The following is a 23,594-nucleotide window of genomic DNA, read 5'->3' as shown; positions in this document are numbered from 1 at the left end:
TAGGTTAGAAACCTAGACTCCATTTTATTTCCCTGCTTCTGTACCAGGTGTCCTCCAAGTTCCTGGAAGCAAATCATGCCTTATGGGTTTAGGAGAAAAAAGCCCCAAGCTCAGCATCCTCACTGCACAGTGAGGCAGACTACTCCTCTTCATTGCCTGGGGTTTGGGGCTACTGTTCACAGTATCCATTGTGACTTCCTCTTATTCCCACAGAAAATCAGCAAATCAGAATGTCCATTAGTCTTTATTTGAAATAACATATTTGATACTATTTATTTTAAAATCTACATTGTAATTTATGTAGCTGACAATTATAACCACCTACATGGATAGATTTTGCTAATTGACCCACAGCCATTAATTTCATATCTCTTTAAGATCTTTATGAAAATAGATTTTCTATTTCAATATATACCTTGCCCTGACCTTGTTTTCCTTTTGCTTTTAGACTCTCCCTTTCTAATGTACGAGAATTATGAAGCATTTTGAGAGAAAAGTCTCCCTTTTTATCTCTTCCCAGAACTATAGAACTACAAATTCTTTTTTTTCCCCCAGTACTGGGGATTGAACTCAGGGCCTCACACATGGCACATGCCAGGTGAGCACTTTACCTCTGAACTGCATCTCCAACCCTTTCTATTTTATTTTGAGACAGGGTTTGGCTATTATTACCCAGGCTAGTCTCAAATTTGTCATCCTCCTTCCTCAGCTTCTCAGGTAGCTGGGATTACAGACCTATGCCATCATATCTGGCAGTAGCCTTTCTTTTGATGAATATGTTTGATTTTTTTATTTTATTTTTGGACTTATGGACTAGTGTGCTTAAATAGCATTTATACTATTGTATACAAAGACCTTGAAAACTATTCTAAAAACTTTTTGCTGTTTAAAGTACTCATGAAAGAGCAAGTGGGTAAAATGATTTTCAGGGAAAATATTAGAAGACTGCAGCCAGGAAAATTTATGAATACTATCCTACTAGTTTATAAAAAATGTTTAAAATACATTGATATTAACTAACATCCTTTGAAGGCCCACTCTTCTAATTACTTTCTTCAGCAGTTGCTGAGTAATAGTAGCACTGAAGAAATAATATTCAGGTTTTTTTTTTTTTTTTTTTTTTTTTTAAGAGCTGCTTCAGATAGGAAAATGCTTAGTAATGACAAAGGCACGCCCTCCTGTTCAGTGGCCATTTTGTACTGTACTTCTGGAGAAACAAGTGGGACTCATCCCTAGAAGAGGTGTGTGGGTCAAGAAGAGAATACATACTAGAGGCTTTAACTTCCTCAATTTGGAGAAATTAGAACTATGCTGTCTGTGAGTAGCATAGCTGGACCAACTTTTATGGACCCTTTTAACATAATCTTTTTGAATTTTATAATGAGATTTTGCTTTGCTAATATTGAGGAATAATGAATGTTTGCATTTGGGGCTGTTGGTGTAATATTTAGAAGTTATATTCAAATGTGTAAATTCCAAAGTATATTTCCTATTATTTTATAATATCTTTAATTTGCAGGACACTGTCCTATGATATTATCAAGGATTAAGGGAGGGACAGGCAGTAAGTAGTTAATTTCAAATTATACTTTCTGGTTATGTACTGAATTAAAGAAAAGCCAATATATAATGATTTCTGTAGAAATGTAGTATATTGGCAAAAAAAATAATAGTAATGGGAAAATTTATTTTCCATTGGGTTTTGTTAATTTGGGCAGAGTTTTAATTCTTTAAGTACCTTTTTCATTAATAACTTAGAAAATTGCTGCCTTAAATAATTTGGTGATGATACATCAGTTTATCTTGTGGTGTTTGAAAAGAAATAAAGAAGCCATAGCAATTGATAAAGAGTTTATCCTTTTGGGTAGTATTTTCTAGAAAAAGAGAATTGCTATTTTATATGAGATAATCACATTTACACCTATGGTTTTAAGCTATTTTCAAAGATAATAGATTACTTAAAAATCTTTTAAAGTAACAAATAATGATTTCCAGGCAAATATTCTCCAGTGAGATCCCTAAAATACAGATACGTTGTTCTTTAAAGGTTTCATTCTAAATAGAGGTCTGTTGGCATGGCAGAAACTTAAATATATATAATTTACTTTGTACCATATATATGTGTGTGTGGGGGGGTATACACATTAGTTTTTTAAAAAACAGATATTTACAGTTGATACAAAATTTTAAAGTGACCTGTTAATAATTTGGTGAGTTCTGTAATTTGGGAACGGAAAACCAAGGCTTCTTGGTTAGGGGGAACACAGATTCATGTAGGTGGGAAGGCTGCATTAACAAAGTAACTCCTCAAACATAACAGAATTTCAGGTTTCAGTACTAATCCTTTGTGCCTTATATTGCCTTCTATTTCTAGCTAGTGAGCCTGTGTCTTCCTGTTGCTTTTTGTGTTTAATACAGACTAGAGAACCCAAACATCTGATAATGGTTAGCATTTTGTCAGATCCAAGAGTCTAGTTTTGATATAGAACTGACACTTTATTTTTTATTTTTATTTATTTTTTAGTTTTAGATGGACACAATATCTTTATTTTATTTTTATGTGGAGCTGAGAATATAACCCAGTGCCTCAGGCATGCTAGGTGAGCACTCTACCACTGAGCCACAAGCCCAGCCCAGAACTGACATTTTAAATAAAGGAATCTGTAATAATTAGAATACATATATGATGTTGTAATTAGAAAAAGAAAAAGAAAAAGTGTGTCACATTAGATTGGATAGAGAGAAAGGATGGGAGAGGAGGGGAGAAGTAGGGAGGATAGGAAGGGCAGCAGAATAGAATAGACAATATGATTTATATATCAAAATACATTCTACTGTCATATATGACTAAAAATAAATAAATAAAAATTTTAAAAAAGGAATTTGTAATAATTAAAGTAGATCTTTAATTTTGATGTGGAAAAGAGCACAAGATTTTTCTGTTCATTTGATGGACTAATGATTAGTTGGGCATCTTCTTTTTTATCAGGCTTTTTGCTGGGTACCATTTCCCACACAAATAGCATATGAATATATTCTTATTGTAAGAAGTTCAAATAATACCAGGGAAAGCATTAGCTTTCCCTTCCCCTTCCCTTATCTTTTTTTTAATCCCCCACTTCCCCTTTTCTCCATGTAAGTAGCTATTGTAGTCACTTTGATATGTGTTCTTCCAGATCAGTTTCAGTACAATTATATTTCTGTGTGTGTATGAATGCATGTGTATCCTTCTGTGACACAGAGATATTGTATAACTTGATTTTGTGGGTTTTTTTCAAAACATAAATGGGGTTCTTAAATAGTTGCAGTATTTAGTGTTCTTGTATGTATGTTCTGGCATACTATTATAATTACATTGATAGGCTAGATACCTAGAAATGGAATTGCTAGGTTGGTGGATATATATACTCATATTTTTGCACCTATACTCCAACTAGATTGAAATATCTGTTTCCCATACCTTGCCAACGTTATATATTATCAGACTTCTTAATTGTTGCCAACTAATAGATAAGAATTTTATTTTAAATTTGCATTTCTTAAATCAAGGATGAAGTTTAACATATTTTCATTTATATTAAATCAGTTGTATTTTTTTCTTTAAATTGCTTCTTTATATCCTTTCCTCATTTATACTATTTAAAAATGTTTTTCTTATTGGTTTATACAAGTTAACTGTACAATAAAGAAATCCGTTGCATCATATTGGCTGAATTTTCTCTCCATTTTCAGTTAAGAGTTGTTTTAAAAACCTCTTGAGCAGCAGGGCATGGTTGATATATGCCTGTAATTTCAGTGGCTCAGGAGGCTGAGGCAGGAGGGTTGCAAATTTAAAGCCAGCCTCAGCAATTTAGTGAGGTCCTAAGCAACTTAGTGTGATCCTGTCTCAAAATTAAAAAAATAAAAGAACTTGGGATGTGGTTCGGTGATTAAGTGCCCCTGGGTTTGATCCTTGGTACAAAAAAAAAACTAAAAACACCAAAGCAAACAAACAAAAAATTGAGTTAATTTTTTTTATATTCTTATAAATTTGAAAGTAATTTATAAGAATAGATTACTATTGTTTTTATAGTCCCCAAGAATCTTTACAGCCAGTATCTGGCCTTGTATGGCTTGGGGCAAATGCTCTTACTGAATTCTTACATATGAATTATAGCTCATCTGAAACAAAAATAAAGTAATTGATAGTAAATGTAGATATTGTCAAGAGAATAATGCTGACCTATTTTGAGTTTTCTAACTTAATCAGCTAAATAGTTTTTAAATTACAAGTCTACTTTCTGTTTAAAAAAAATAAAGTACACACAATACCTCACTAGACCAAGTTAATGAACTTGTTTACTCCAAATTATTTACAGTTCAGTGGATAACAACAGTGGCTCTATCAGGCTGCTGAGGTTCAAATCCTTGTTCTATCATTCACTAACCTTGTAACCCTAAGTAAGTGCCTTAGTTTCCTCTTATCTAAAATTAGCTGTGCCTCATAAAGTTATTATTGCATAGATGAGATAAGTTAGTACATAAAAATACTTAGATTAGTGCCTAGCCCAGTCTGGGTAATCAGTAAATATTTGATACTGCTGTTATTTGAGGGGAAATAGGTATGGAGGACATCAAACAGGAGAACCTAAACTGATCATCCTCATTTGAGGAAAAAGTACATCTGGCCAGGATCACATAAAATTAGGAACCTCCACTGACATCACCACACCTGAGGTAAAAGCTGCTGCTGCGATGGGAGATGATCAGGGCCATTTCCATATACCACTTATGGTCCCTATAGCCTGTGGGAAACAACAGCACTGAAATAAATTCATCTTTCATTATCTGCAGAGGATTGGTTCTACGATTTCCTGTGGATAACACAATCTGAGGATTCTCAAGTGTCTTTTTTTTTTTTTTAATAAATAGAATTTTTTTTAGTTGTTGATGGCCCTTTATTTTATTTTGCTTATTTATATGTGGTGCTGGGAATCGAACGCAGTGCTTCATGTGTACAAGGCAAGCACTCTACGGCTGAGCCACAACTTTGGCACCTCAAGTATCTTAATCTGAAGATGCTCAAGTATCTTATATAGAATGGCATAGTATTTGCATATAACCTACACACATCCACCCATGTACCTTAAATCTTCTCTGTATTACTTAAAATACCTAACAATGGAAATGCTATATAAATAGTAAGTATACATCTATATTGTTTAGGGAATGATGACAAAAATAAAAGTCTGTACATGTTCTATGTTTTTCTCTTTTCAAAAAAAAATTTTTTTTGTCCATTGTTGCTTGAATCTTCACTTGCAGAACCTTCAGGTGGGACCTACTGTATTTGTTTTATTTTGTTTAATTTACATGATCTTATTCATACTAGTGCTTGCTATATCTCTATTTCTTTTAGAGCTAAATTTATTTATTTATTCTTTCCTTCCTTCCTCCCTTCCTTCTTTCCCTCCCTCCCTCTCTTTCTCTTTCTTTCTTTCTTACTGGGGATTGAACCCAGGGGCACTTTACCACTGAGCCACATCCCCAGTCCTTTTTATTCTTTGCCACAGGGCTCACTAATTTGCTGGGTCTAGCCTCAAACTCATGATCTTCCAGCCTCAGCCTCCCAAATTGCTGGGATTATAAGACTGCTCAAGTGTGCCGAAAAAAGTTCTAGTTTCTATGAAACTTAATAGTTACAGTTTGCATGAAACTTAAAGCCACTGATAAAAGAGAATAATTTGAGATGAGGACATTCTGAAGGGAGACAAAAATATGATTTAATTAAAAAACATCTGGCAGGGATTAGCATTTTGGACCTTAAAGAAAATAACAGGTGATATGTATGACCAATTTGAGACACAGAGGTTGATTTTTCCTCAGAGACAGTTGTATATTAAGACTGGGCTTTAGAATCCAACCAGCTGAGTTCGGTTGAGTAACCAAGCAAGTTATAACCTCCCTATAACATAAGTTTCCTTATCTGTAAAATGGGAGTAATAATAATATCTCTTTAGAAAGCTGGTTTTAGAATTCAGTGTTCTGAAACATGCTTATTCAGTGCCCAGCATATAAGCAACTCAACAAATGTGAACTATTTGTAGTGTTGCTGTTATTATTTTCCAGCTTTGACTCTTTTCTTCTCTGATATATTGGGCTATCTTAGAGCCTTTTTGTCTTCTCATACTGTTGTATGTAGTTCATCTTGCATATGTCATCTAGTTCATCTACATATGTTTGCCATATGGACTTCCCACCATATTTATATGCTAAAAACTTGAATCTGTACATTCAGTAGGCCACTCTCCTGATCTCAAGATATTTTAGGTCAGTGGCATTCACCTTTGACTATTTCAGACTTGTTGTTTTCCTTCTCTGACTTGTTGCTTTGCTGTTATTTTATGTTTCAGTAAATAGCATCACTTGATTATTCAAACTGGAAAGGTAGGAGTCATCTTGTTCCCTCCATTGCCATCTGTTTTTAGTCAGTAACCAAATCATTTTTATTTTAATACCTAGACATTTATTAAAATTTTCTCCATTTCCATGTATCTCCTGGTCTAGTTTATCCAACAATAGGAGACAGAATAAGTAAATAATGGCACATTCATAGACTTGAAATGCTATAAGGACACTACAAAGGAATAAGGTAGAATATAAGGCCTACTATGGAAAGATCTTTAAGATGTAGTAAGTGAAGAAAGCCAGGTACAGAGAAGAGTATAAAATATATTTCCACTTATATTGAAGGTACCAGGTTCAGTGGCACATGTCTGTAATCCCAGGTGCTAGGGAACCTGAGGCAGGAGGATGGCAAGTTTGAGGCTAGCCTCAGCAATTTAGTGAGATCCTATCTCAAAATAAAAGGGCTAGGGATGTAGCTCAGTGATCAAGTGCCCTAATTCAGTCCCCAATGCTGCATAAAGAAAGACTATTCATATATATATAAATGGACACTAAACTTTGGGGAAAGGATTCACAATATAAAGAATGTTTATTATCTTTTGAGAGAGACCAAGTGTTAAGGGTTGGATAAACAAGCTTAATTCTCATTTTATGCCATTTTAAAATCTTTTTGTATTATTTAAGTTTTTAAATTTAAAAATAGAAAAGCAATAAAAAGTGAGTTTGAGCAATTAAGCATAGTTTCCTTTTACAAGTAAAATAAGTTAACAATTTCTTATATATTCCTAGCAAGAAGTTAAAGTCAAAAAACTACTAAAGCCACTCTAGTACCTTACACAGTAGGTGCTCAATAAATATTTGGTTACTGACAAATGAATGAACAGCCATTGTCTGACTTCTAGTCAGATGCTTTGTCCACTATAATGTTCTTAGCTCTCAGTCATTTGTATCTATAAAATGAACAGATAGTTTAGGAGGAACCAGAGAAAATTTGGACCTCAGTTGTTGCTTTTTAAAAATGGCTCTGAGATCAGCTCTTCTGAAGAAGGGACAGAAAGAGTGTGCATCAGGGTTAGTGTGAAAAGAGAGCATCAAGGGTTCAGACCAGGACAGAGGAAGTGACAGAGAAGGAAAACAGAAAAAAAGCATTGTGACACAGTGACTGTTATCTTAGTAGCCAGCACTGGCTGTTTGTCCCATAGAAGGGCTGGATTATAGGCCCACAACACAATCAATCACAGGGAATTTGTTCCTGCCCCTCCTCACCAGGATATCCAAATTAGCAAATGCCACATCCCATATAGAACATGGTATAGTAACCCCACACATCCTCTTGTGTACTTTAAACCATCTCTAGATTACTTATAATACCTAATACAATAAAATACTATGTGAATTGTTGTTGTGCTGTATTGTTTAGGGAATAATGAAAAGGCGAAAAAATTAGTTCTACAGATGTAGGAGTTTTCTATCCGTGGTTAGTTAAATCCACAGATGTGAAATCCAAGGACTAGAGGGCTGACTCTACTAAAACTGATAGTGTCTATAGCCAAAGAAAACTAGTCAACATGGAGACTTTTGTAGAAGAGGCTAGGTTTATTTAAATGCCTAACCTTCCTAGTTAATATCTGTGTCCCTGTTAGTCAGACATGCATTTCTTTTTTATGTTGACACCCCAAATATGAAAACTGAAGTTCAGTTAAATGAACAGCAAGTTCATGTAGAAAAAAATCTTCCAGTAGTCTAGCTCAGCTAGAATTCTTATAGGATTTAAAATTTAAATCCTTATTAAAGTATACATAAGATTCTATAGAAAATTTTTCTTCATATATTTTTAATATTATGATAATATTTCTGAGCCTATTTAAAGGTTCTTATTGATTATCATAAAAGTTATTTAAGTATAACCAAGTAGTGCAGTTATTTGTCTTTATATAGTATTAGTGGCTTATTAAAATTTCAGTGTAAACTCTGAAATGCATTTTTTTGTTTTGTTTTTTTTTTCTGTGCCAGGGATCAAACCTCAGGGCCTTGCATATCTAATCAAGTGCTCTACCACTGAGCTACATCCCCAGCACCTCTGGTGCATTTTATTTGCAAGTAATTCATTTCATTCTTATAAATTCTGTTGGATTTGGGGGTTACAAACCATGGAAGAATAATTGACTTTCTATTCTGAGTTTTGCTTTTTTTGAATCCATTATTCTCTTAAAATAAGAGCCTGGGCATTGTCATAGGAAGTCTGTAAGACCACATACTTGCCTTGCATTATCAGAGTATTTTAAATGAATGCATAAAATATCATGTGTGCATGTTATACTGGTTGATGCCTGTGTGATTAACTCACAAATTCATTTAAAGACATTGCTTCATTATTTTTGTATTCCTTTGTGGCATATTCCCTTTGAGTAGAAATTAAAAGTACCACTACTATTATAAAGAAAATAGTTAACATTTGTATTTTAAAATCTAGTAAATTGACCTTTTTCCCAGATTAAGATAAGTTGAATTTTTTTGTGTGTGTGTCAATTTTGCATTTTTCTTCCATACTAGCTTCTTTAACCTTTTCTGTCTAAATCTAGGAAAACCTGGTATATGATTTTAAAAGAACATTCATTGTGGACATTAAAATTATATATTTAGGGCTGGGGTTATAGCTCTGTAGTGGATTGTATGAGGCACTGGGTTCAATCCTCAGCACCACATAAAAATAAGTAAAATAAATAAAGTAAAGATATTGTGTCCATCGTTAAAAATTTAGAAATAATTATATATATTTAAACAGAGAAGAATACAATGAAAGCTCCATGTACTCATCATCCAGCATCCACTGCAGCAGCTTTAATATTTTACTAGACCATTGTACCTTTTCCTTTCCCCCAACTATTATATAGAACTTTGTGCTAAATCAAATGCCATCTTATCTCACACAATCAGGCAAATCCAGAATACAGAAAATCTACAGATCTAATTACCCAGTTCCTCTCTGGCCTCAGACCCAAAAGATTACAACTTGTTCTGTTGTATTTAAAGCATTTTAGAAGAGTTAAGCTAATAATAAGAGCATTTCATCCTTCGCATCCATTTCTGAAATAATCTTTACGCTAAAGTGTAAACCAACAATAATGATACACTTCTACAGAATGTACCATGGATTACACAGAAAACAAACACTGTGTGAAATGCATGATTCAGACTTTATATATCCATTAGTGTGGGGTCTGATATCTTTAGGTTGAACAGTAGAGCAGGAGTTGTGTGTAGGGATAGTATGTAGTACCATTAATACGGAACTTGGATGAGTCATTTTCTTGAAGTACTTGTTCAGCAAAACTTTGGGGGTTTCTTGTCTATTTTTGTTTATTTTTCTTGCAAAAATATGTTTCAGCCACCAGAACAATCAGTACAACCAAAGATTCTTGGCTATTTTTCATTTAGCAAAATTCTTTCTTGTGCTATGATGTGTTTTCTGTCAGCTAGAATTTACAGGAATAGTGAACCACAAGGATTTCCTGAGGAGGAGCTCCCACATGCCATGTCTGAGGTTTCTCGTATTTCTTTTGGCTGCAGGAACATTTCTCTGATACTTCAGAATTATAGTTTGAGTCCAATGCTGATGATTTCTCTTCAGAAAACAACGTAACTAAAACATCTGTGGTTCTACTGTGATTGAACCAAGGAAAAATTTATAACAGGAAAAATTACCTAGCCTCACCTACTCTCCCTTACCCTCTCACAAAAAAGTCCCTTTCTAAAGTAACTATTAACCTGTAATAACACTATGAGAATAATAGATATTTCTGTGTATTTATTAATTTTTAAAACCAGTGGACCCCAAATTCAAAGTAGTTAGTACAGTTGCAATAGGGAATCTCATTTTGCTATAAAAGAAAGCAATCAAAATCAAAATAAATTATTTTATGTTGAATTATCAAGCATTTTGTTGTTAGTCTTAGTTTTGTTTGTCTGTTTGGTGGTACTAGGGATTGAACCCAGGGCCTCGGGCTGGGGATGTGGCTCAAGCGGTAGAGCGCTCACCTGGCATGCGTGCGGCCCCAGTTCGATCCTCAGCACCACATACAAAAACAAAGATATTGTGTCCGCCGAAAACTAAAAAATAAATATTAAAAATTCTCTCTCTCTCTCTCTCTCTCTTAAAAAAAAAGAACCCAGGGCCTCATGTGTGCTAGGTAAGTGCTCTGCCATTGAGATATATCCCCAGCCCCAGCCCTTTTTATTTTGAGATGTCTCACTAACTTCTCCAGACTGGCCTCTAACTTGTGATACTCTTGCATCAGCCTCCCAAGTACCTGGAATTACAGGCATGTACCACCAGGCCCAGATGGGTGATCAAGTTTTAGTACTAAGACATTATTCACTCTCATTCTCTCATACATACACACAGTACAAAGACGCATTGGTAAAATTTCATTTTCTATATTAAGATTAACCTTTTCAAGGGCTGAGGGTGATATAACTCAGTGGTAGAGTATGCACTTATAGTTGGGTTCAATACCCCAGCACATTGAAAGAAAAAGAAAGAGAGACATAAAGAGAAAGAGAAAGTTAACCTTTTTGGAACAATGATGCATCAAGTTTTGGCATAGCTATTCTTTGTTGATATTATCAAAAATAAATGCAGGGCTGGGGATGTGGCTCAAGCGGTAGCGCGCTCGCCTGGCATGCGTGCGGCCCAGGTTCGATCCTCAGCACCACATACAAACAAAGATGTTGGTTCCGCCGAAAACTGAAAAATAAATATTAAAATCCTCTCTCTAAATAAATAAATAAATAAATGCAGTGGCGCGTACCTATAATCCCAGTGACTCAGGAAACTGATGTAGGAGGATCACAAAGTTCAAGGCCAACCTAAGCATCTTACTAAGACCCTCAGCAGCTCAACAAGACCATATCTTAAATGAAATGTGAATGTAGCTCCTGTGGCACTATTTGGAAGTGATAGAATAGTTAAGAGGTGGGATGTACTAAAAGGAAATTTGGTCTTTATGAGTGTATCCTTGAAGGGGACATTGGGTCCTTGCCCTCTTTCCCTCTCTTTGCTCTGGCTGGCATGAGGTGAGCAACTTTCCTATATCATGTACTTCACACCATGATGTTCTATCTTGTCCCGTCCAGCAGGACACATCAACGTGGGCAGCAAACCTAGGTGGGGAGGAATGAAGGGACAAGAGACACAGAAGGATGACAGCAAGACAGGAGTTCTGATCAAGCTGCAAACTTTTATTGTTCACACAGGGGTATTTATATGCTGGGGATGGGGAAGCTCTCTTATCGGCAGTTGCTGGATGTCTGCACAAGGTGAGATAACCGCAGGATGTTTCAGGAAGATAGGTTTCAGGAAGATAGGTGGCCGCAGGATGTCTCAGGGAGATAGGTAGCTGCAGGATGCCTCCCAGGCAGGATGTCTCCCAGGGGTCTGTCAGGCTAATCTTTGAAGGAGAATTTCCTTCTAGTTCCTGACATCTCCCCCTTTCTTATATAAAATATCTGACCATACCTTACCGGCCATGTTTTTAGGGGGTGATAGAGGCTCTGTTCCTCTAGAAGGCCTTAGAATATCTCCTGATCCGAGCGAGCGTCTTCACTAGAAGATTTCGTGGTGGCCTTGGCATGTTTTTGGAGGAGACGGCTTTGAGGGGGGAGCATGCCAACCGCCATGCACCAGAGCGTGTCACTCAGAGGTCTTGGGTTTTGGGATCCGTGGATCCATCCTCCTGCAGTCCTTCCTGCACCCTCAGTCATTATGGCCTAACGTCCTCACTCCATGGGTGCGTCCTCCCCCAAGCGGAGGGGCCCATGGAGGAGCGAACCCTTATGGCAAGGGCAGAAGATGGTNCGCTAGCATTACCATCCAGGCAGGATGTCTCCCAGGGGGCTGTCAGGCTAATCTTTGAAGGAGAATTTCCTTCTAGTTCCTGACACTATCTAACCACAGACCCATTACAGGGGAGCCAGATAGATGACCGTGAACTGAAATCTCTCAAACCATGAGCCAAAAAATTATTCCTCACCCACCCCATCTCTTTGTCCCCCCAATGGCACAGTTTTTATGTGTGGAGGAAACTCAGCCTTCCCCAGGCTTCCAGCGAATTGGACCGGTGGCTGTGTTCTTGCCTTATTACTCCCTGATATAACTATTGTCCCAGGAGATGAACCTCTACCCATTCCTAGCCTAGACACCTTAGTCAAAAGACACAGGCGGGCAATACAGGCCTTACCACTCCTTGCCAGCCTTGGAATAACAGCTGCTGTGGGCACAGGTACAGCTGGCTTAGGCATGGCTATACACTCTTACCGTCGCCTATCTCAACAACTTATAGATGATGTACAAACTCTATCAGGAACTATTAAAGATTTACAGGACCAAATAGACTCCCTGGCAGAAGTGGTCCTTCAAAACAGACGAGGCTTAGATTTGCTGACAGCTAACCAGGGAGGTATTTGCTTGGCCTTACTGTTGAGCAATTTCCAAAGGAAGTAACTCCAACATCAATATCATAGGTATTATTCTGCATCGCGCCTAAAAGAAGTATTTTAATAGTTTCTCTCTCAGTCTCTGTTTTGGTGGTGGGGATTGAACTGAGGGATGTTTTACCACGGAGGGAGCATGAGGGTAGGAAAGATGGTAGAATGAGACGGACATCATTACCCTAGGTACATGAATGATTGCATGAATGGTGGGATCCTAATTCGTGTACAACCAGAGAAATGAAAAATTGTGCTCCATTTGTATACAATGACTCAAAGAACATTCTGCTGTCATGTATAACTGATTAGAACTAATAAATTAAAAATTTAAAAATAAATTTTAAAAATATGTTGTTTACATTGACATTGTAATGACTTGAGCCCTGAATTTTTAGACCATAAGGTGTCTCAAAAATTTTGAGAATCATTGGTCAGGATGTGGTTTCCCAAGATCCATCAAATAATCTCCAAGTTATTTTGCAGTTTGAGAAAAAAAAGTGATAATTTTATCCACAAATATTTTTAAAGTATTAATTTCACCAGAAATTTCCTCTGTATTCTTAAAAATTGCTCATGTGCTGCAAGATCCATCTTGGTCAGTTCGTCTTGGCTGACATCCAGTTAGTTAACCAAAGAATGATTGGTTTTTATTTGTGTGTCATTGCTTAGATTTAAATTTTTCTTTTGGCTCAAAAGTGATTGAAGCATAAAAGAAGAAAAAAAGCAGTAAAATAAATGTCACAGTTGAGAATGTTGTCATAAACATAGAAAATGGAGCTTTTGCATTCATACAGTTTCTGGGTTTATGTTAGGAAGAGATCTGATTTGCACTAACAGCCAAAATAGAAAATTGCAAATATGGTCAGGAGGGGTGGCAGTCACCTATAATCCCAGCTCAGGAGGCTGAGGCAGGAGGAACACAAGTTCGAGGCCAGCATCAGCAACTTAGAGAGACTGTGTCTCAAAAAGTACTAGGGATGTAGCTCAGTGATAGAGAGCCCCTGTATTTAATCCCCAGTACCACAAAAACAAACGAAATTGTAAATATGAAATATAACAGTAGATGTCTAGAAATTACATTTTATTATTTTGGTGATGCTGAGGATTGAACCCAGGGCCTTGTGCATGTGAGGCAAGCACTCTATCAACTGAGCTATGGCCCCAAACCAGGTTCATTTTTATGTTTGGAGAAAAAGCAGAATAAGCTACTGGGAGTGTTATGGTTTTGTTATGAAGTGTCCCCCAAAAGCTCACGTGTGAGACAATGCAAGAGGGTTCAGAAGAGATGATTGTATTACAAGAACCTTAACTCAATCCATGAGTTAATCACCCAGTGGGATTAATTGAGTGGTAACTAAAGGATGGTGGGGTGTGACTGGAGGAGTGGGGCATTGGAGGCGTGGCTATGGGATATGTATTTTGTATCTGGAGAGTGGAGTCTCTCTCTTTGCTTCCTGATCATCATGTGAGCTGCTGCCCTCTGCCATACTCTTCTGCCTTGATGTTCTGCCTCACTTTGAGCCCCAAATAATGGAGCTGGCCGCCTATGGACTAAGACCTCTGAAACTGTGAGCCCTCAAATGAACTTCCTCCCCTACCGTTGTTCTGGTCAGGTCCTTTAGTCACAGCAGTGAAAAAGCTGACTAAAACAGGGAGAAAGGCTGTATCACAGGACTCTGTTGGACATTATTTATGGTTAGAAGATGATCTATTAATGCTTTTGTTTTGTGAGTTAGGCAAGTGTTCTAGATTATGGTAAAGCAAACAGAAAGTATATGTTTAACATATATGAAGAACATATCTAGAAAACAAAGTGTTCATTGTTTCTTTTTTATTTATTTATTTATTTTTTTAAATCTGTGCTACAGATATCCCATTTTGTTCTTTTTTGAGCAATGACGTAACTAGAAAAGGAGGGGTTAGTGCTAAGGGAGCATCTGCTATATGTGCAGTAAAAGGAGCATTATAATCTGAATAAAAAGAAATTTGCTTCCACCCCCCACCCTCCAAGCCTCTTCTCAAAAAACATTTAAGAGTGTGCCTCCTGTGTCTGGAGTTATAGCTCAGTGGTAGAGCACTTGCTCAGCACACATGAGGCACTGGGTTCGACCCTTAGCACCACATTTTAAAAAAATAGATAAAGAGTATGCCTCCTGATTTCTATTGAATCTTTATAGAATAGGAATCAGTAAATAAAGTTTTGGGGCCAGATTCTCCCACCCCAATTTTTAAATGGCTGGTGAACAATGATTTTACTTTTTTTGTTTGTTTGTTTGTTTATTTTTCAGTACTGAAAATCCAACCCAGGCTCCTGGCATGCTAGGCAAGTGCTTTACCACTTCACTATATCCCCATTTTTTTAAATTTTAATTTGAGACTAACTTGCCTAGGCTGGCCTCAAACTTTCAATCATCCTGCCTCAGTCTCCTGATTATCTGGGATTATAGCCATAGGCCCATCCTCCCTGGCCACCTTTTCTTTATTTAAATTGTTGGAGAAAATATCAAAATACTTATATTCTGTAAAACATGAAAATTACATAAATTTCAGATTTCATTGTGTGGAAATAAAGTTTTATTGGGATATAACTGTACATGGGTTTATGTATTGTCTCTGTTTTCACACTTCAGCAGCAGGGTTGATTGTTGGGACAGAAACCATGTGGTCTGCAAAGTCTAACAGATTCACTGTCTGGCCTTTTATAGCAAAGGTTTGCTGCCCCTGACTTAAAGAAACTCTGCTTTGATCAATGTTATTTATTGTTCTTCCCCATGGGAATTCAAGTGAAGAAAGAGTTCTACTGCCTTAAAAACAAGTGTTTTGTTTTGTTTTTAAAGTATGTAAACTTGGGGCTGGGGATGTGGCTCAAGCGGTAGCGCGCTCGCCTGGCATGCGTGCGGCCCGGGTTCGATCCTCAGCACCACATACAAACAAAGATGTTGTGTCCGCCGAGAATTAAAAAAAAAAAATAGATATAAAAAAAAAAATAAAAAATAAAAAATAAATAAATAAAGTATGTAAACTTTTCAAAAGGTCAGTCCAGACAAATGGGCTAGTGTTCTTGTTCTTTTGCCACCCTGAAGGGCAGAGCAGGTTGGGGTTCACAGTTCAACTTGAAAACACACATTGAGGGAGGGGAGGGGGGATAGTAGGGGAAAGGAAAGGTAGCAGAATACAACAGTCACTAATATGCCATTATGTAAAAATGTGAGTGTGTAACCGATGTGATTCTGCAATTTGTATTTGGGGTAAAAATGGGAGTTCATAACCCAATTGAGTCAAATGTATGAAAGATGATATATCATGAGCTTTGTAATGTTTTGAACAACCAATAAAAAAATAAAAAAAAAAGAAAACACATTGAATAATTCAAGGCAATATTCAAGTATACATTGAGGTGATACAAAGATTAACTGTTTATGCCACCAGAGATTTTTAAATCTAGTAGAGGTATAAGAAACACATCTTCCTCATAGTTTTAAAAATACATTTCTTAAAAGAGATTAGACATAGATTAAAAGAAAGGCAATTGGCTCAAATTTCTGTTCTTTCAAATTGGGGCCCAGCAGATTTCTACTCTCTCTTATTCTGAATTCAACAATATAGTCCCTAAAAGTCTAATTTAGCTGTGGCTCCTTTGTTTTCATAGCATCCATTATGTTCCTGTTATTGTTAATTTGCTTGGTTTCTCTGTACTAAACTATAAGCTTCTTTAGTATCTTCCTTACTGGACAAATGAAGAATTATTTCTTCTTTGAGCTTAGTATAATATTTCAGAGCATTGGCTTTGGAGACAGATTTAGTAGTCAATCCCAACTCTTCTGCTTTCATCCAGAATCTGTTTCTACATGTACTAAATGGGAATAGCAATAATAATTATAATGATGACAATAATAAAATCCTTTCAACTTTGTTGTGAACTACAACTGAGATGATGCAAGTAAATACTTGAGATTTGTTAGCTGTGTGAAAGTTGTCAGCACCAAAATAGATTCACTTATTTCAACCCTAATAAAACAGAGTCCAGAGGCAAAGAAGGGAGAACCTTCACTCATGTGAGCCCGAAACAGGAACTGCCAAAAAGGAATGGAAATATACTAAACCAGAATTTTCCAGTTAAGCCACTTCTGTAAAGACCCTCTGCTAGCAAGAGCCTGTACCACCAATGAACAGTGCTACCTCCTGCAATAAGCCCCTTGTAAACCAGGGGTCTCTGTTTCAAAATACCTTAAATGGAATTTTCCTTTTTGCCCTTAAAAACCTCTTTGCCTCATCTCTTGAGGCATCTGTAGTCTGCCATGGTGCAAGTGAATCTCAGATTGCTGTCCCTTAGATGGCATAACTGAAGCACAGAGGATTGTAAATTACCATAGGTTACTTAGCTAGTAAAAGGCAAAATTGGGATTTGAACCTATAGTTTGCCTCCAGAGTTTGGGTTTTTAATTACTGTGTTCAAATGCATGTATTACTCTCTGGTTTGCCATTACTCATATGTGATTTATAGTTTACCTACAGTAATTCTTTCAAAGAGTTTTATTTGTAGTGCCAAGCATATGATAGATAATACATACTTGTGCTAAACAAAGTAATGAAGATGATGTTATGATAAAATTGTAAATTAATACAATACAATCATTGCTTAACATTTTTTGGCTTAAAGTAATTACCATGTTTCACTGTAGGTCCTCTTAGGAATTTTAACCAGCATTGGCTATTTTGAAGCAGTCTACTTTAAGAATACAAAAATTTGGGACAAAGATACTGCTTAACCAATCTATTTATATTCCTAAATTCAGTTTTGCTTGCTGGTACTTGCCCAAAATATTCTGTGTGTTTTATTTAGAGTTTTTCCTTTTTTGGGTCTCTCTGTTAAATGCTTGTTGATTTATTGGTATTAAATCACATTGATTGCAGCATTCAATTATCACAGAAGTCTTAAAGACTTTGGACATACTAGTCATGACAGTGAAGTTTGATGTTGAATTTGGCATCTTAAACTTTCGAAAAAAATAAGGATCTTGAAATTTGCTTTATTTTATATGTCTCTTTCAGAATTCTCCACTTTACCAGTACTTACAGGATTTGGGACACACAGATTTTGAAATATGTTCTTCTTTGTCACCAAAAACCGAAAAATGTGCTACCACAGAGGGACAACAAAAGCCTCCTATGAAAGTCCTACCGAAAGTAAGAGAGCACACTGATATTCATTCTTTCTTTTTTTGGTATGGATACTGAATGCAGGGGTGCTTAACCACTGAGCCATATCCCAGCCCTTTTAATTTTTTAATTTTGAGACAGAGCCTTGCTAAGTTGCTGTGGCTGGCCTCAAACTTGGAATCCTCCTGCCTCAGCCTCCTGAGTTCCTGAGATTATAGATATGCACCACCACATCTGTTGAGAACATATTCATTTGTGTGTGGGGGGAGGGGGGCTGCTAGGAACTTAAATAACCCAGGGCCTTCTACCCACTAGGCAAGGACTGTTGTCACTGAGCAGCATGTCAGCCAAGCATGCTCATATTTTTATGGTTTTTTTTTTATTATCTTACTAAATACTTTTGCCTCCTATAATAAAAAACAAAACCATCTCCTAAGCCCCTCCATATATTATTTCTTTAATATTTAAGTTATCCAAAAGGATTCAGAAAAATATACTAAAACTTTAGTTAGAACCGAACTAATAGGAATCCTCTACTTAATGGAATTATCCCCTCTAAATCTTTTTTTAAAAGAATACAAACTATAAGAACGCAAATTGAAGTTTTTGAAACACAGTTTCAAGGGTATATGAAAAAAAATGGGTATGTTTACCTCAATTTCTGATGCCTTTATATTTAGAGGGTTGTTTTTCATCTATACAGTAAATTGCTCATGTAAGTGATATACAACATTGTGAAGCTGAGATACTAGAAGAATCTCCATTAATTATGTCTTGGAAGATGCATCTACAAAATTCCTTATATTTTATTAGCTATATTTACTGAAATATGAAAATATTTAGTACATTTCAGTTTTATTCAAAGGATTTAGAAAAAAATTAGCCAGATTACCTCATTCCTTAATCCTTCTAGTTTAATCCATGTTTTATTACAAGACTCAGTTACTGTTATGAAGAGATATTCAAGTTTCCAATTAGTCATTTACTCCTTTGTGATAAGGAGATAGAGAATAAATTGACAGGAATATTTTCCTGATCCTGTTAGTAAAACATAAAATGCCAGGTAACCAAGCTGGCCCCTTTGCAATAACAAACTAAACGCTAAAGAAATGTTTTTATCTAATACCTAGAAATGGGAGTTAGGGGAATTAATTCTCACATGGGTCACAATTTACTCCTTCTTGCCCTTTTCTTTCTTGGGAAAGGGTTTGAAAAACAAAACCTAAAGTTAGGTCTGATAGGCTATTTTTAGATTAGCACTTGTATTTGAGATTACTTAGCATCAGCAGACAAAGAATAGCTAAGGGATAATCTTTGGGCAGGGATGGGAATTGGCTTCTAGTTTTGGAAGTGGTTTTTGGCATAAATTCAGGTTTTGTAGATATTAATGCTTGTCATTTATGATAAGGATTTTTATTTATAGAAATGTTTATAAATAAATCAGATAAAGAGCTTATAATTGAATTCTCTCAGTAATTGAGGTGAAAAAAAAAAAAAAAAAAAACGCAGCCAGAGGACATTTTTAAAACTTACCATGTCTAGAAATTTCATTTAGTCTTCCTATTGTACATCTCTAAGCAACTTTTTTTTTACTGTATGAGCTATATCTTCCCCAAATGAATTTTCCCCCTGAATCTGGGACAGCTAAAATTTAGAAGCATTTATTGAATTATTCAGTTCATTCTCAGGGAATGTATTTTTAGAATTGTGCCCAAATTTCTGTTCAGGGAGTGAACTATCAATTATTTTTCTTTGCAAACAGTGTTTTTGTATAATATATGTTCTTAATGAAGCAGTCATTAGCATTATTAATTGCCTTCTCTTTTTTCATGTTAATGATAAGTATTTATTGTATAGTCTCTTCTAGTATTTGTATCATGAATATTCAACCTTTTTTTTTTTTTCTCATTTTCTTTCCTGTGGTTGTTCTTTTTTTTTAATATTTTTTTTAGTTGTCAATGGACTTTATTTATTTATATGTGGTGCTGAGAATCAAACCCAGTGCCTCACATGCTAGGCAAGCACTCTACCACTGAGCTACAACCCCAGCTCTGTGGTGGTTCTTAAATGTTCCTTTCATAAGGTTTTTTTGTTTGGTTGGTTTTGTTTCTTTACAGTCCTGGGGATTGATCCCAGGGGTATTCTACCACTAAGCTACATTCCCAGCCCTTTTTACTTTTTATTTTAAGACAGGTCCTCACTAAGTTGCCCAGACTGGCCTCCAACTTGCAATCTCTCCGACTTCCAATCCTCCTACCTCTGCTTCCCGATTATAGGCGTACACCCACCATTCCCAGCTCTTTCATAAGATTTTAGCATAAGGCCTCTTCTCTCCTTGGTCTTTCTTCTCTGGGTAATCTTATCTACTCTCTTGCCTTCATTGATTGGTTATATACATTCTCCAGGCTTTTATGAGTTCCAGATGCTTACTAGACATTTTCACCTGCATGTGTTCCAGTAAGCACAGATTCAGTATGCCCCAAACAGGACTTCTTTTCTCAGTCACCCCCAAAACAAACAAAAAACATAGTCTTTCTATATTCCCAAATTACTACCCTCTCTCAGTTATCTCATCATTTCCTATCACTCCTGTGTTGCTTTGGTAACTAAGTGATATATCAGGTCAGCTTCTATGTATCTTAAATCTAACTCTATGTATTACTATGTTTACATTCAATACCTTGCTGAAGCCTTTATCATTATTTATATGACTTATTAAATAATCCTCCTAGTCATTCTGCAGACATTACTTGCCATTACAGCCTTTACACCATTGCCAATTATTTTTGTAAAATGCTGATTTATTGTTTTGTTTTCTTGCATTAAAAACCTTTGGGGGCCCCTCATAACCTATCAGATAATGTCTAAACTATGATGTTATCTAAGATCATACCATGCCTTTCATTATACTCCCCCACCAACCCCCATGCTAGGGATTAGACCCAGGGCCTCCCTTATTCTAAGCATACACTCTACCATTTAACTATACCCTCTGCCTTACCTTTTTTTTTTTTTTTCTTTAATTGACACATAAAAATAGTAAGTTTTTATGGAATCCATATACCTTTTAACTTCCTGAATAATCCCTTCTTCCCATAATGATAACTGTCCTGGGCTATGCTACCATTCCCATGGTCTGTGCTTCCTTAGCCTCTCTCCTTTGCTCATCCTCTTCCCTTCCCTGGAATGTCCTCCTACCTTTGTTGAATTCCTGCTCCTCTGATAGGGCTTAGCTCCAGTATTAGCTGCTCTTTTGACCTCCTCTCCTCCCATACTTTATTCTAGACTTTGCATTGGTATATAATTATTTCTATTGTCTCTTCTATACTAAGTTCCTGAAAACAGCAGTTATGTGTATTTATTTTTAATTCCTATGACCCTTTGCAGTACCTGGGTATTGTTATCACTTAATATAAATTCCATCATGTAATGAATATAACCTCCTTTTTCTGGCATGCTCAGAAATGGGCTATTAAGGTAAATTGTATTTTGGGTTGATTCAATAATAAATCTTTTATTTCAGTATGTGACAGTTTTTCTAAAATGATTAAAACATCTTTCTGCCTTAATATTATGAAATGAAATAATCTTAATATTTGAGAACTTGGCATGCCCTAGGATTTCATTCTGAAATAAATACCATCGTCACATTGACATAGATAGTATATAGTGTTCCCAAGACAAATGGATTACATTAGAATGTCTTTTGGCTGCTTTTGAAGAAACAGATTTCTAGGCCTCATTCCAAACCTATTGAATCAAACTTTTCTTAGTTTGGAGGCTCAGAAAAATATTTCTAATTAAAAGCTCTAGGTGATTCTATTGTACAACCAAATTTTGGAATTAATGAGGAGACTGCAACATTGACAAGATGTATAACCTGGACAATTTTTCTGATAAAAATTCTGATTAACTAGAGGTAAGGTATTTAGAGGTTTTTTTACTTTTTGGTTGTATTTAATTAATGATCCTATGTAATGTCATTCATCTCCTTCAGCAAGGCATCCTGTTAAAAGTGGCTGAAACCATCAAAAGTTGGATTTTTTTTCCTCAGTGCAATAAGAAAGATGACTTACTTCACAAATTGGTGAGTATTCACTTTACTTCTTTTTGTCATCTTACAGGGCTTCAGTTTATTAGGCAAATGATAAATCCGAATGTATTTTGCTACTGATTTTGGCAGTGATTTTTCTTTTTTTTAATTAGGAATTCTGCAACAACTGGGGACCTTTTAATTCATAGCTTATTGTTCATAGCTCTTTTAAGAGGTTAGTAACAACTTAGAATGGAATATTCTGGTAGTTATTGGAACCTTGTTTTTTAGACTTATAAATTAGTGCTACCATCTTGCTTCATTGACAAGTGTTCCTCTCAGGAGGGAAGAGAATTCATCTATTAGTGTGATCAGTTTAGTCTTGGGGGACTGGTGAATCACAGAATTTCACAGACATTTGAAATGGTCAGTCAACACTGAGGGTCTTTGTGATTCCTGTGAGGTTTTCTTTCTATTTTAAATTTTTTTTTCATTAGACTAGGCTGTAATTAATATATCTATTGCTTGACTCATGACCTTCTTACAATCTAACAATATAAAATCCAGGAAGTATAGCTAAAACATTCAAATTATAAAGTTCTCATGGCTCCCAAAAGGAGTAACCAAGTTATGAATGAGCAGGTTTCAGGATCCTCTGCAGGCCTGTGACTCTAAGAATTGTCATTCTTGTAAATTAACATCTGTAAAGAGATTGTTTACAAAGTGCTTTCACATTTTGATTCGCTACTCCAAACACACTATAAGGTTGAATATAGTTTGCCAGTGAAAAGCCTAGATTCAGACCACCTAGTTTGGTTTAATACGATTAAGTGAATTGCCCAAGAATATTTAGCTACAGAACATGATAGAGCCAGAATCTGAACCCAAGTCTCTTGGTTTCAAAACTTTTGCTCTTTCCACTCAAAACTACTACCTTTCTAGCTTGAGTATTATTATTTTTTGACTAAAATTATGTTTTTAGCAATCCAGATTATCAAGTTCTCTGTTCAGGGTTTCATCTTTGTAGAAGGTGTATTGAGAAGGTCAAGGAAGTGTCTTATCATCTACGTAGAATATCATCTTTACCCAGGTGGAGCCATCTCATTCTTCAGTGATACTAGGACTGTGGTGAGGTATATGGATCCACATATGTTTTTCTGTAGTTTATTCATTGTTTGCATTGGCCTGGTCTTTTGTTCTTTGGTTCATTGTCAGTGGCCACATGTTTCATGTCATGTTTCTCTATAAAGTGGCAGGCAGCCTCTGTATGCATCCCTTTTGTGCCTGTATTATGGAGAATTATGGGAATACATAACCAAAGAAGGAGTTGACTAAAGGAATTGACCACTGGCTTCTGTCATGTGATTGTTTGACTTTACCCGCTTGGTTGTGATATATTTAATATGTTATTAATTATACAGACGTTGAAGCAGACCCTCTTTTTTTAAATAAAAATACTGGCAATTTTTCTGATAGTTGAATATTTTACTGTTTATGTTTATAGTGCCAAAAGATTGAAACAAAA

The 23,594-nt window shown here is 35.9% G+C and overlaps 1 protein-coding gene across 10 annotated transcripts in view; it reads left to right on the top strand.

Annotated features, from left to right (window-relative positions):
- Positions 1–23,594, top strand: part of Vezt (vezatin, adherens junctions transmembrane protein) — a 78,271-nt gene that overhangs the window by 11,045 nt on the left and 43,632 nt on the right. For 4 of the 10 annotated variants that reach the window (XM_015482925.2, XM_015482924.2, XR_007347841.1 and 1 more), the window contains 2 exons: positions 17,929–18,063; positions 22,034–22,123. In XM_015482925.2, the coding sequence (XP_015338411.1) occupies positions 17,929–18,063; positions 22,034–22,123 (225 nt within the window). Of the gene's footprint in view, positions 1–17,928; positions 18,064–22,033; positions 22,124–23,173; positions 23,203–23,594 lie in introns of those variants that run through there. The other 6 variants (XR_007347839.1, XM_048803766.1, XM_048803745.1 and 3 more) reach the window with 4 other exon arrangements.

Source organism: Marmota marmota, unplaced genomic scaffold (genome assembly GCF_001458135.2).
Source record: "Marmota marmota marmota unplaced genomic scaffold, marMar, whole genome shotgun sequence".
In the NCBI taxonomy this organism is placed as follows: domain Eukaryota; kingdom Metazoa; phylum Chordata; class Mammalia; order Rodentia; family Sciuridae; genus Marmota; species Marmota marmota.
This window is presented reverse-complemented; position numbering and strand designations above follow the sequence as displayed.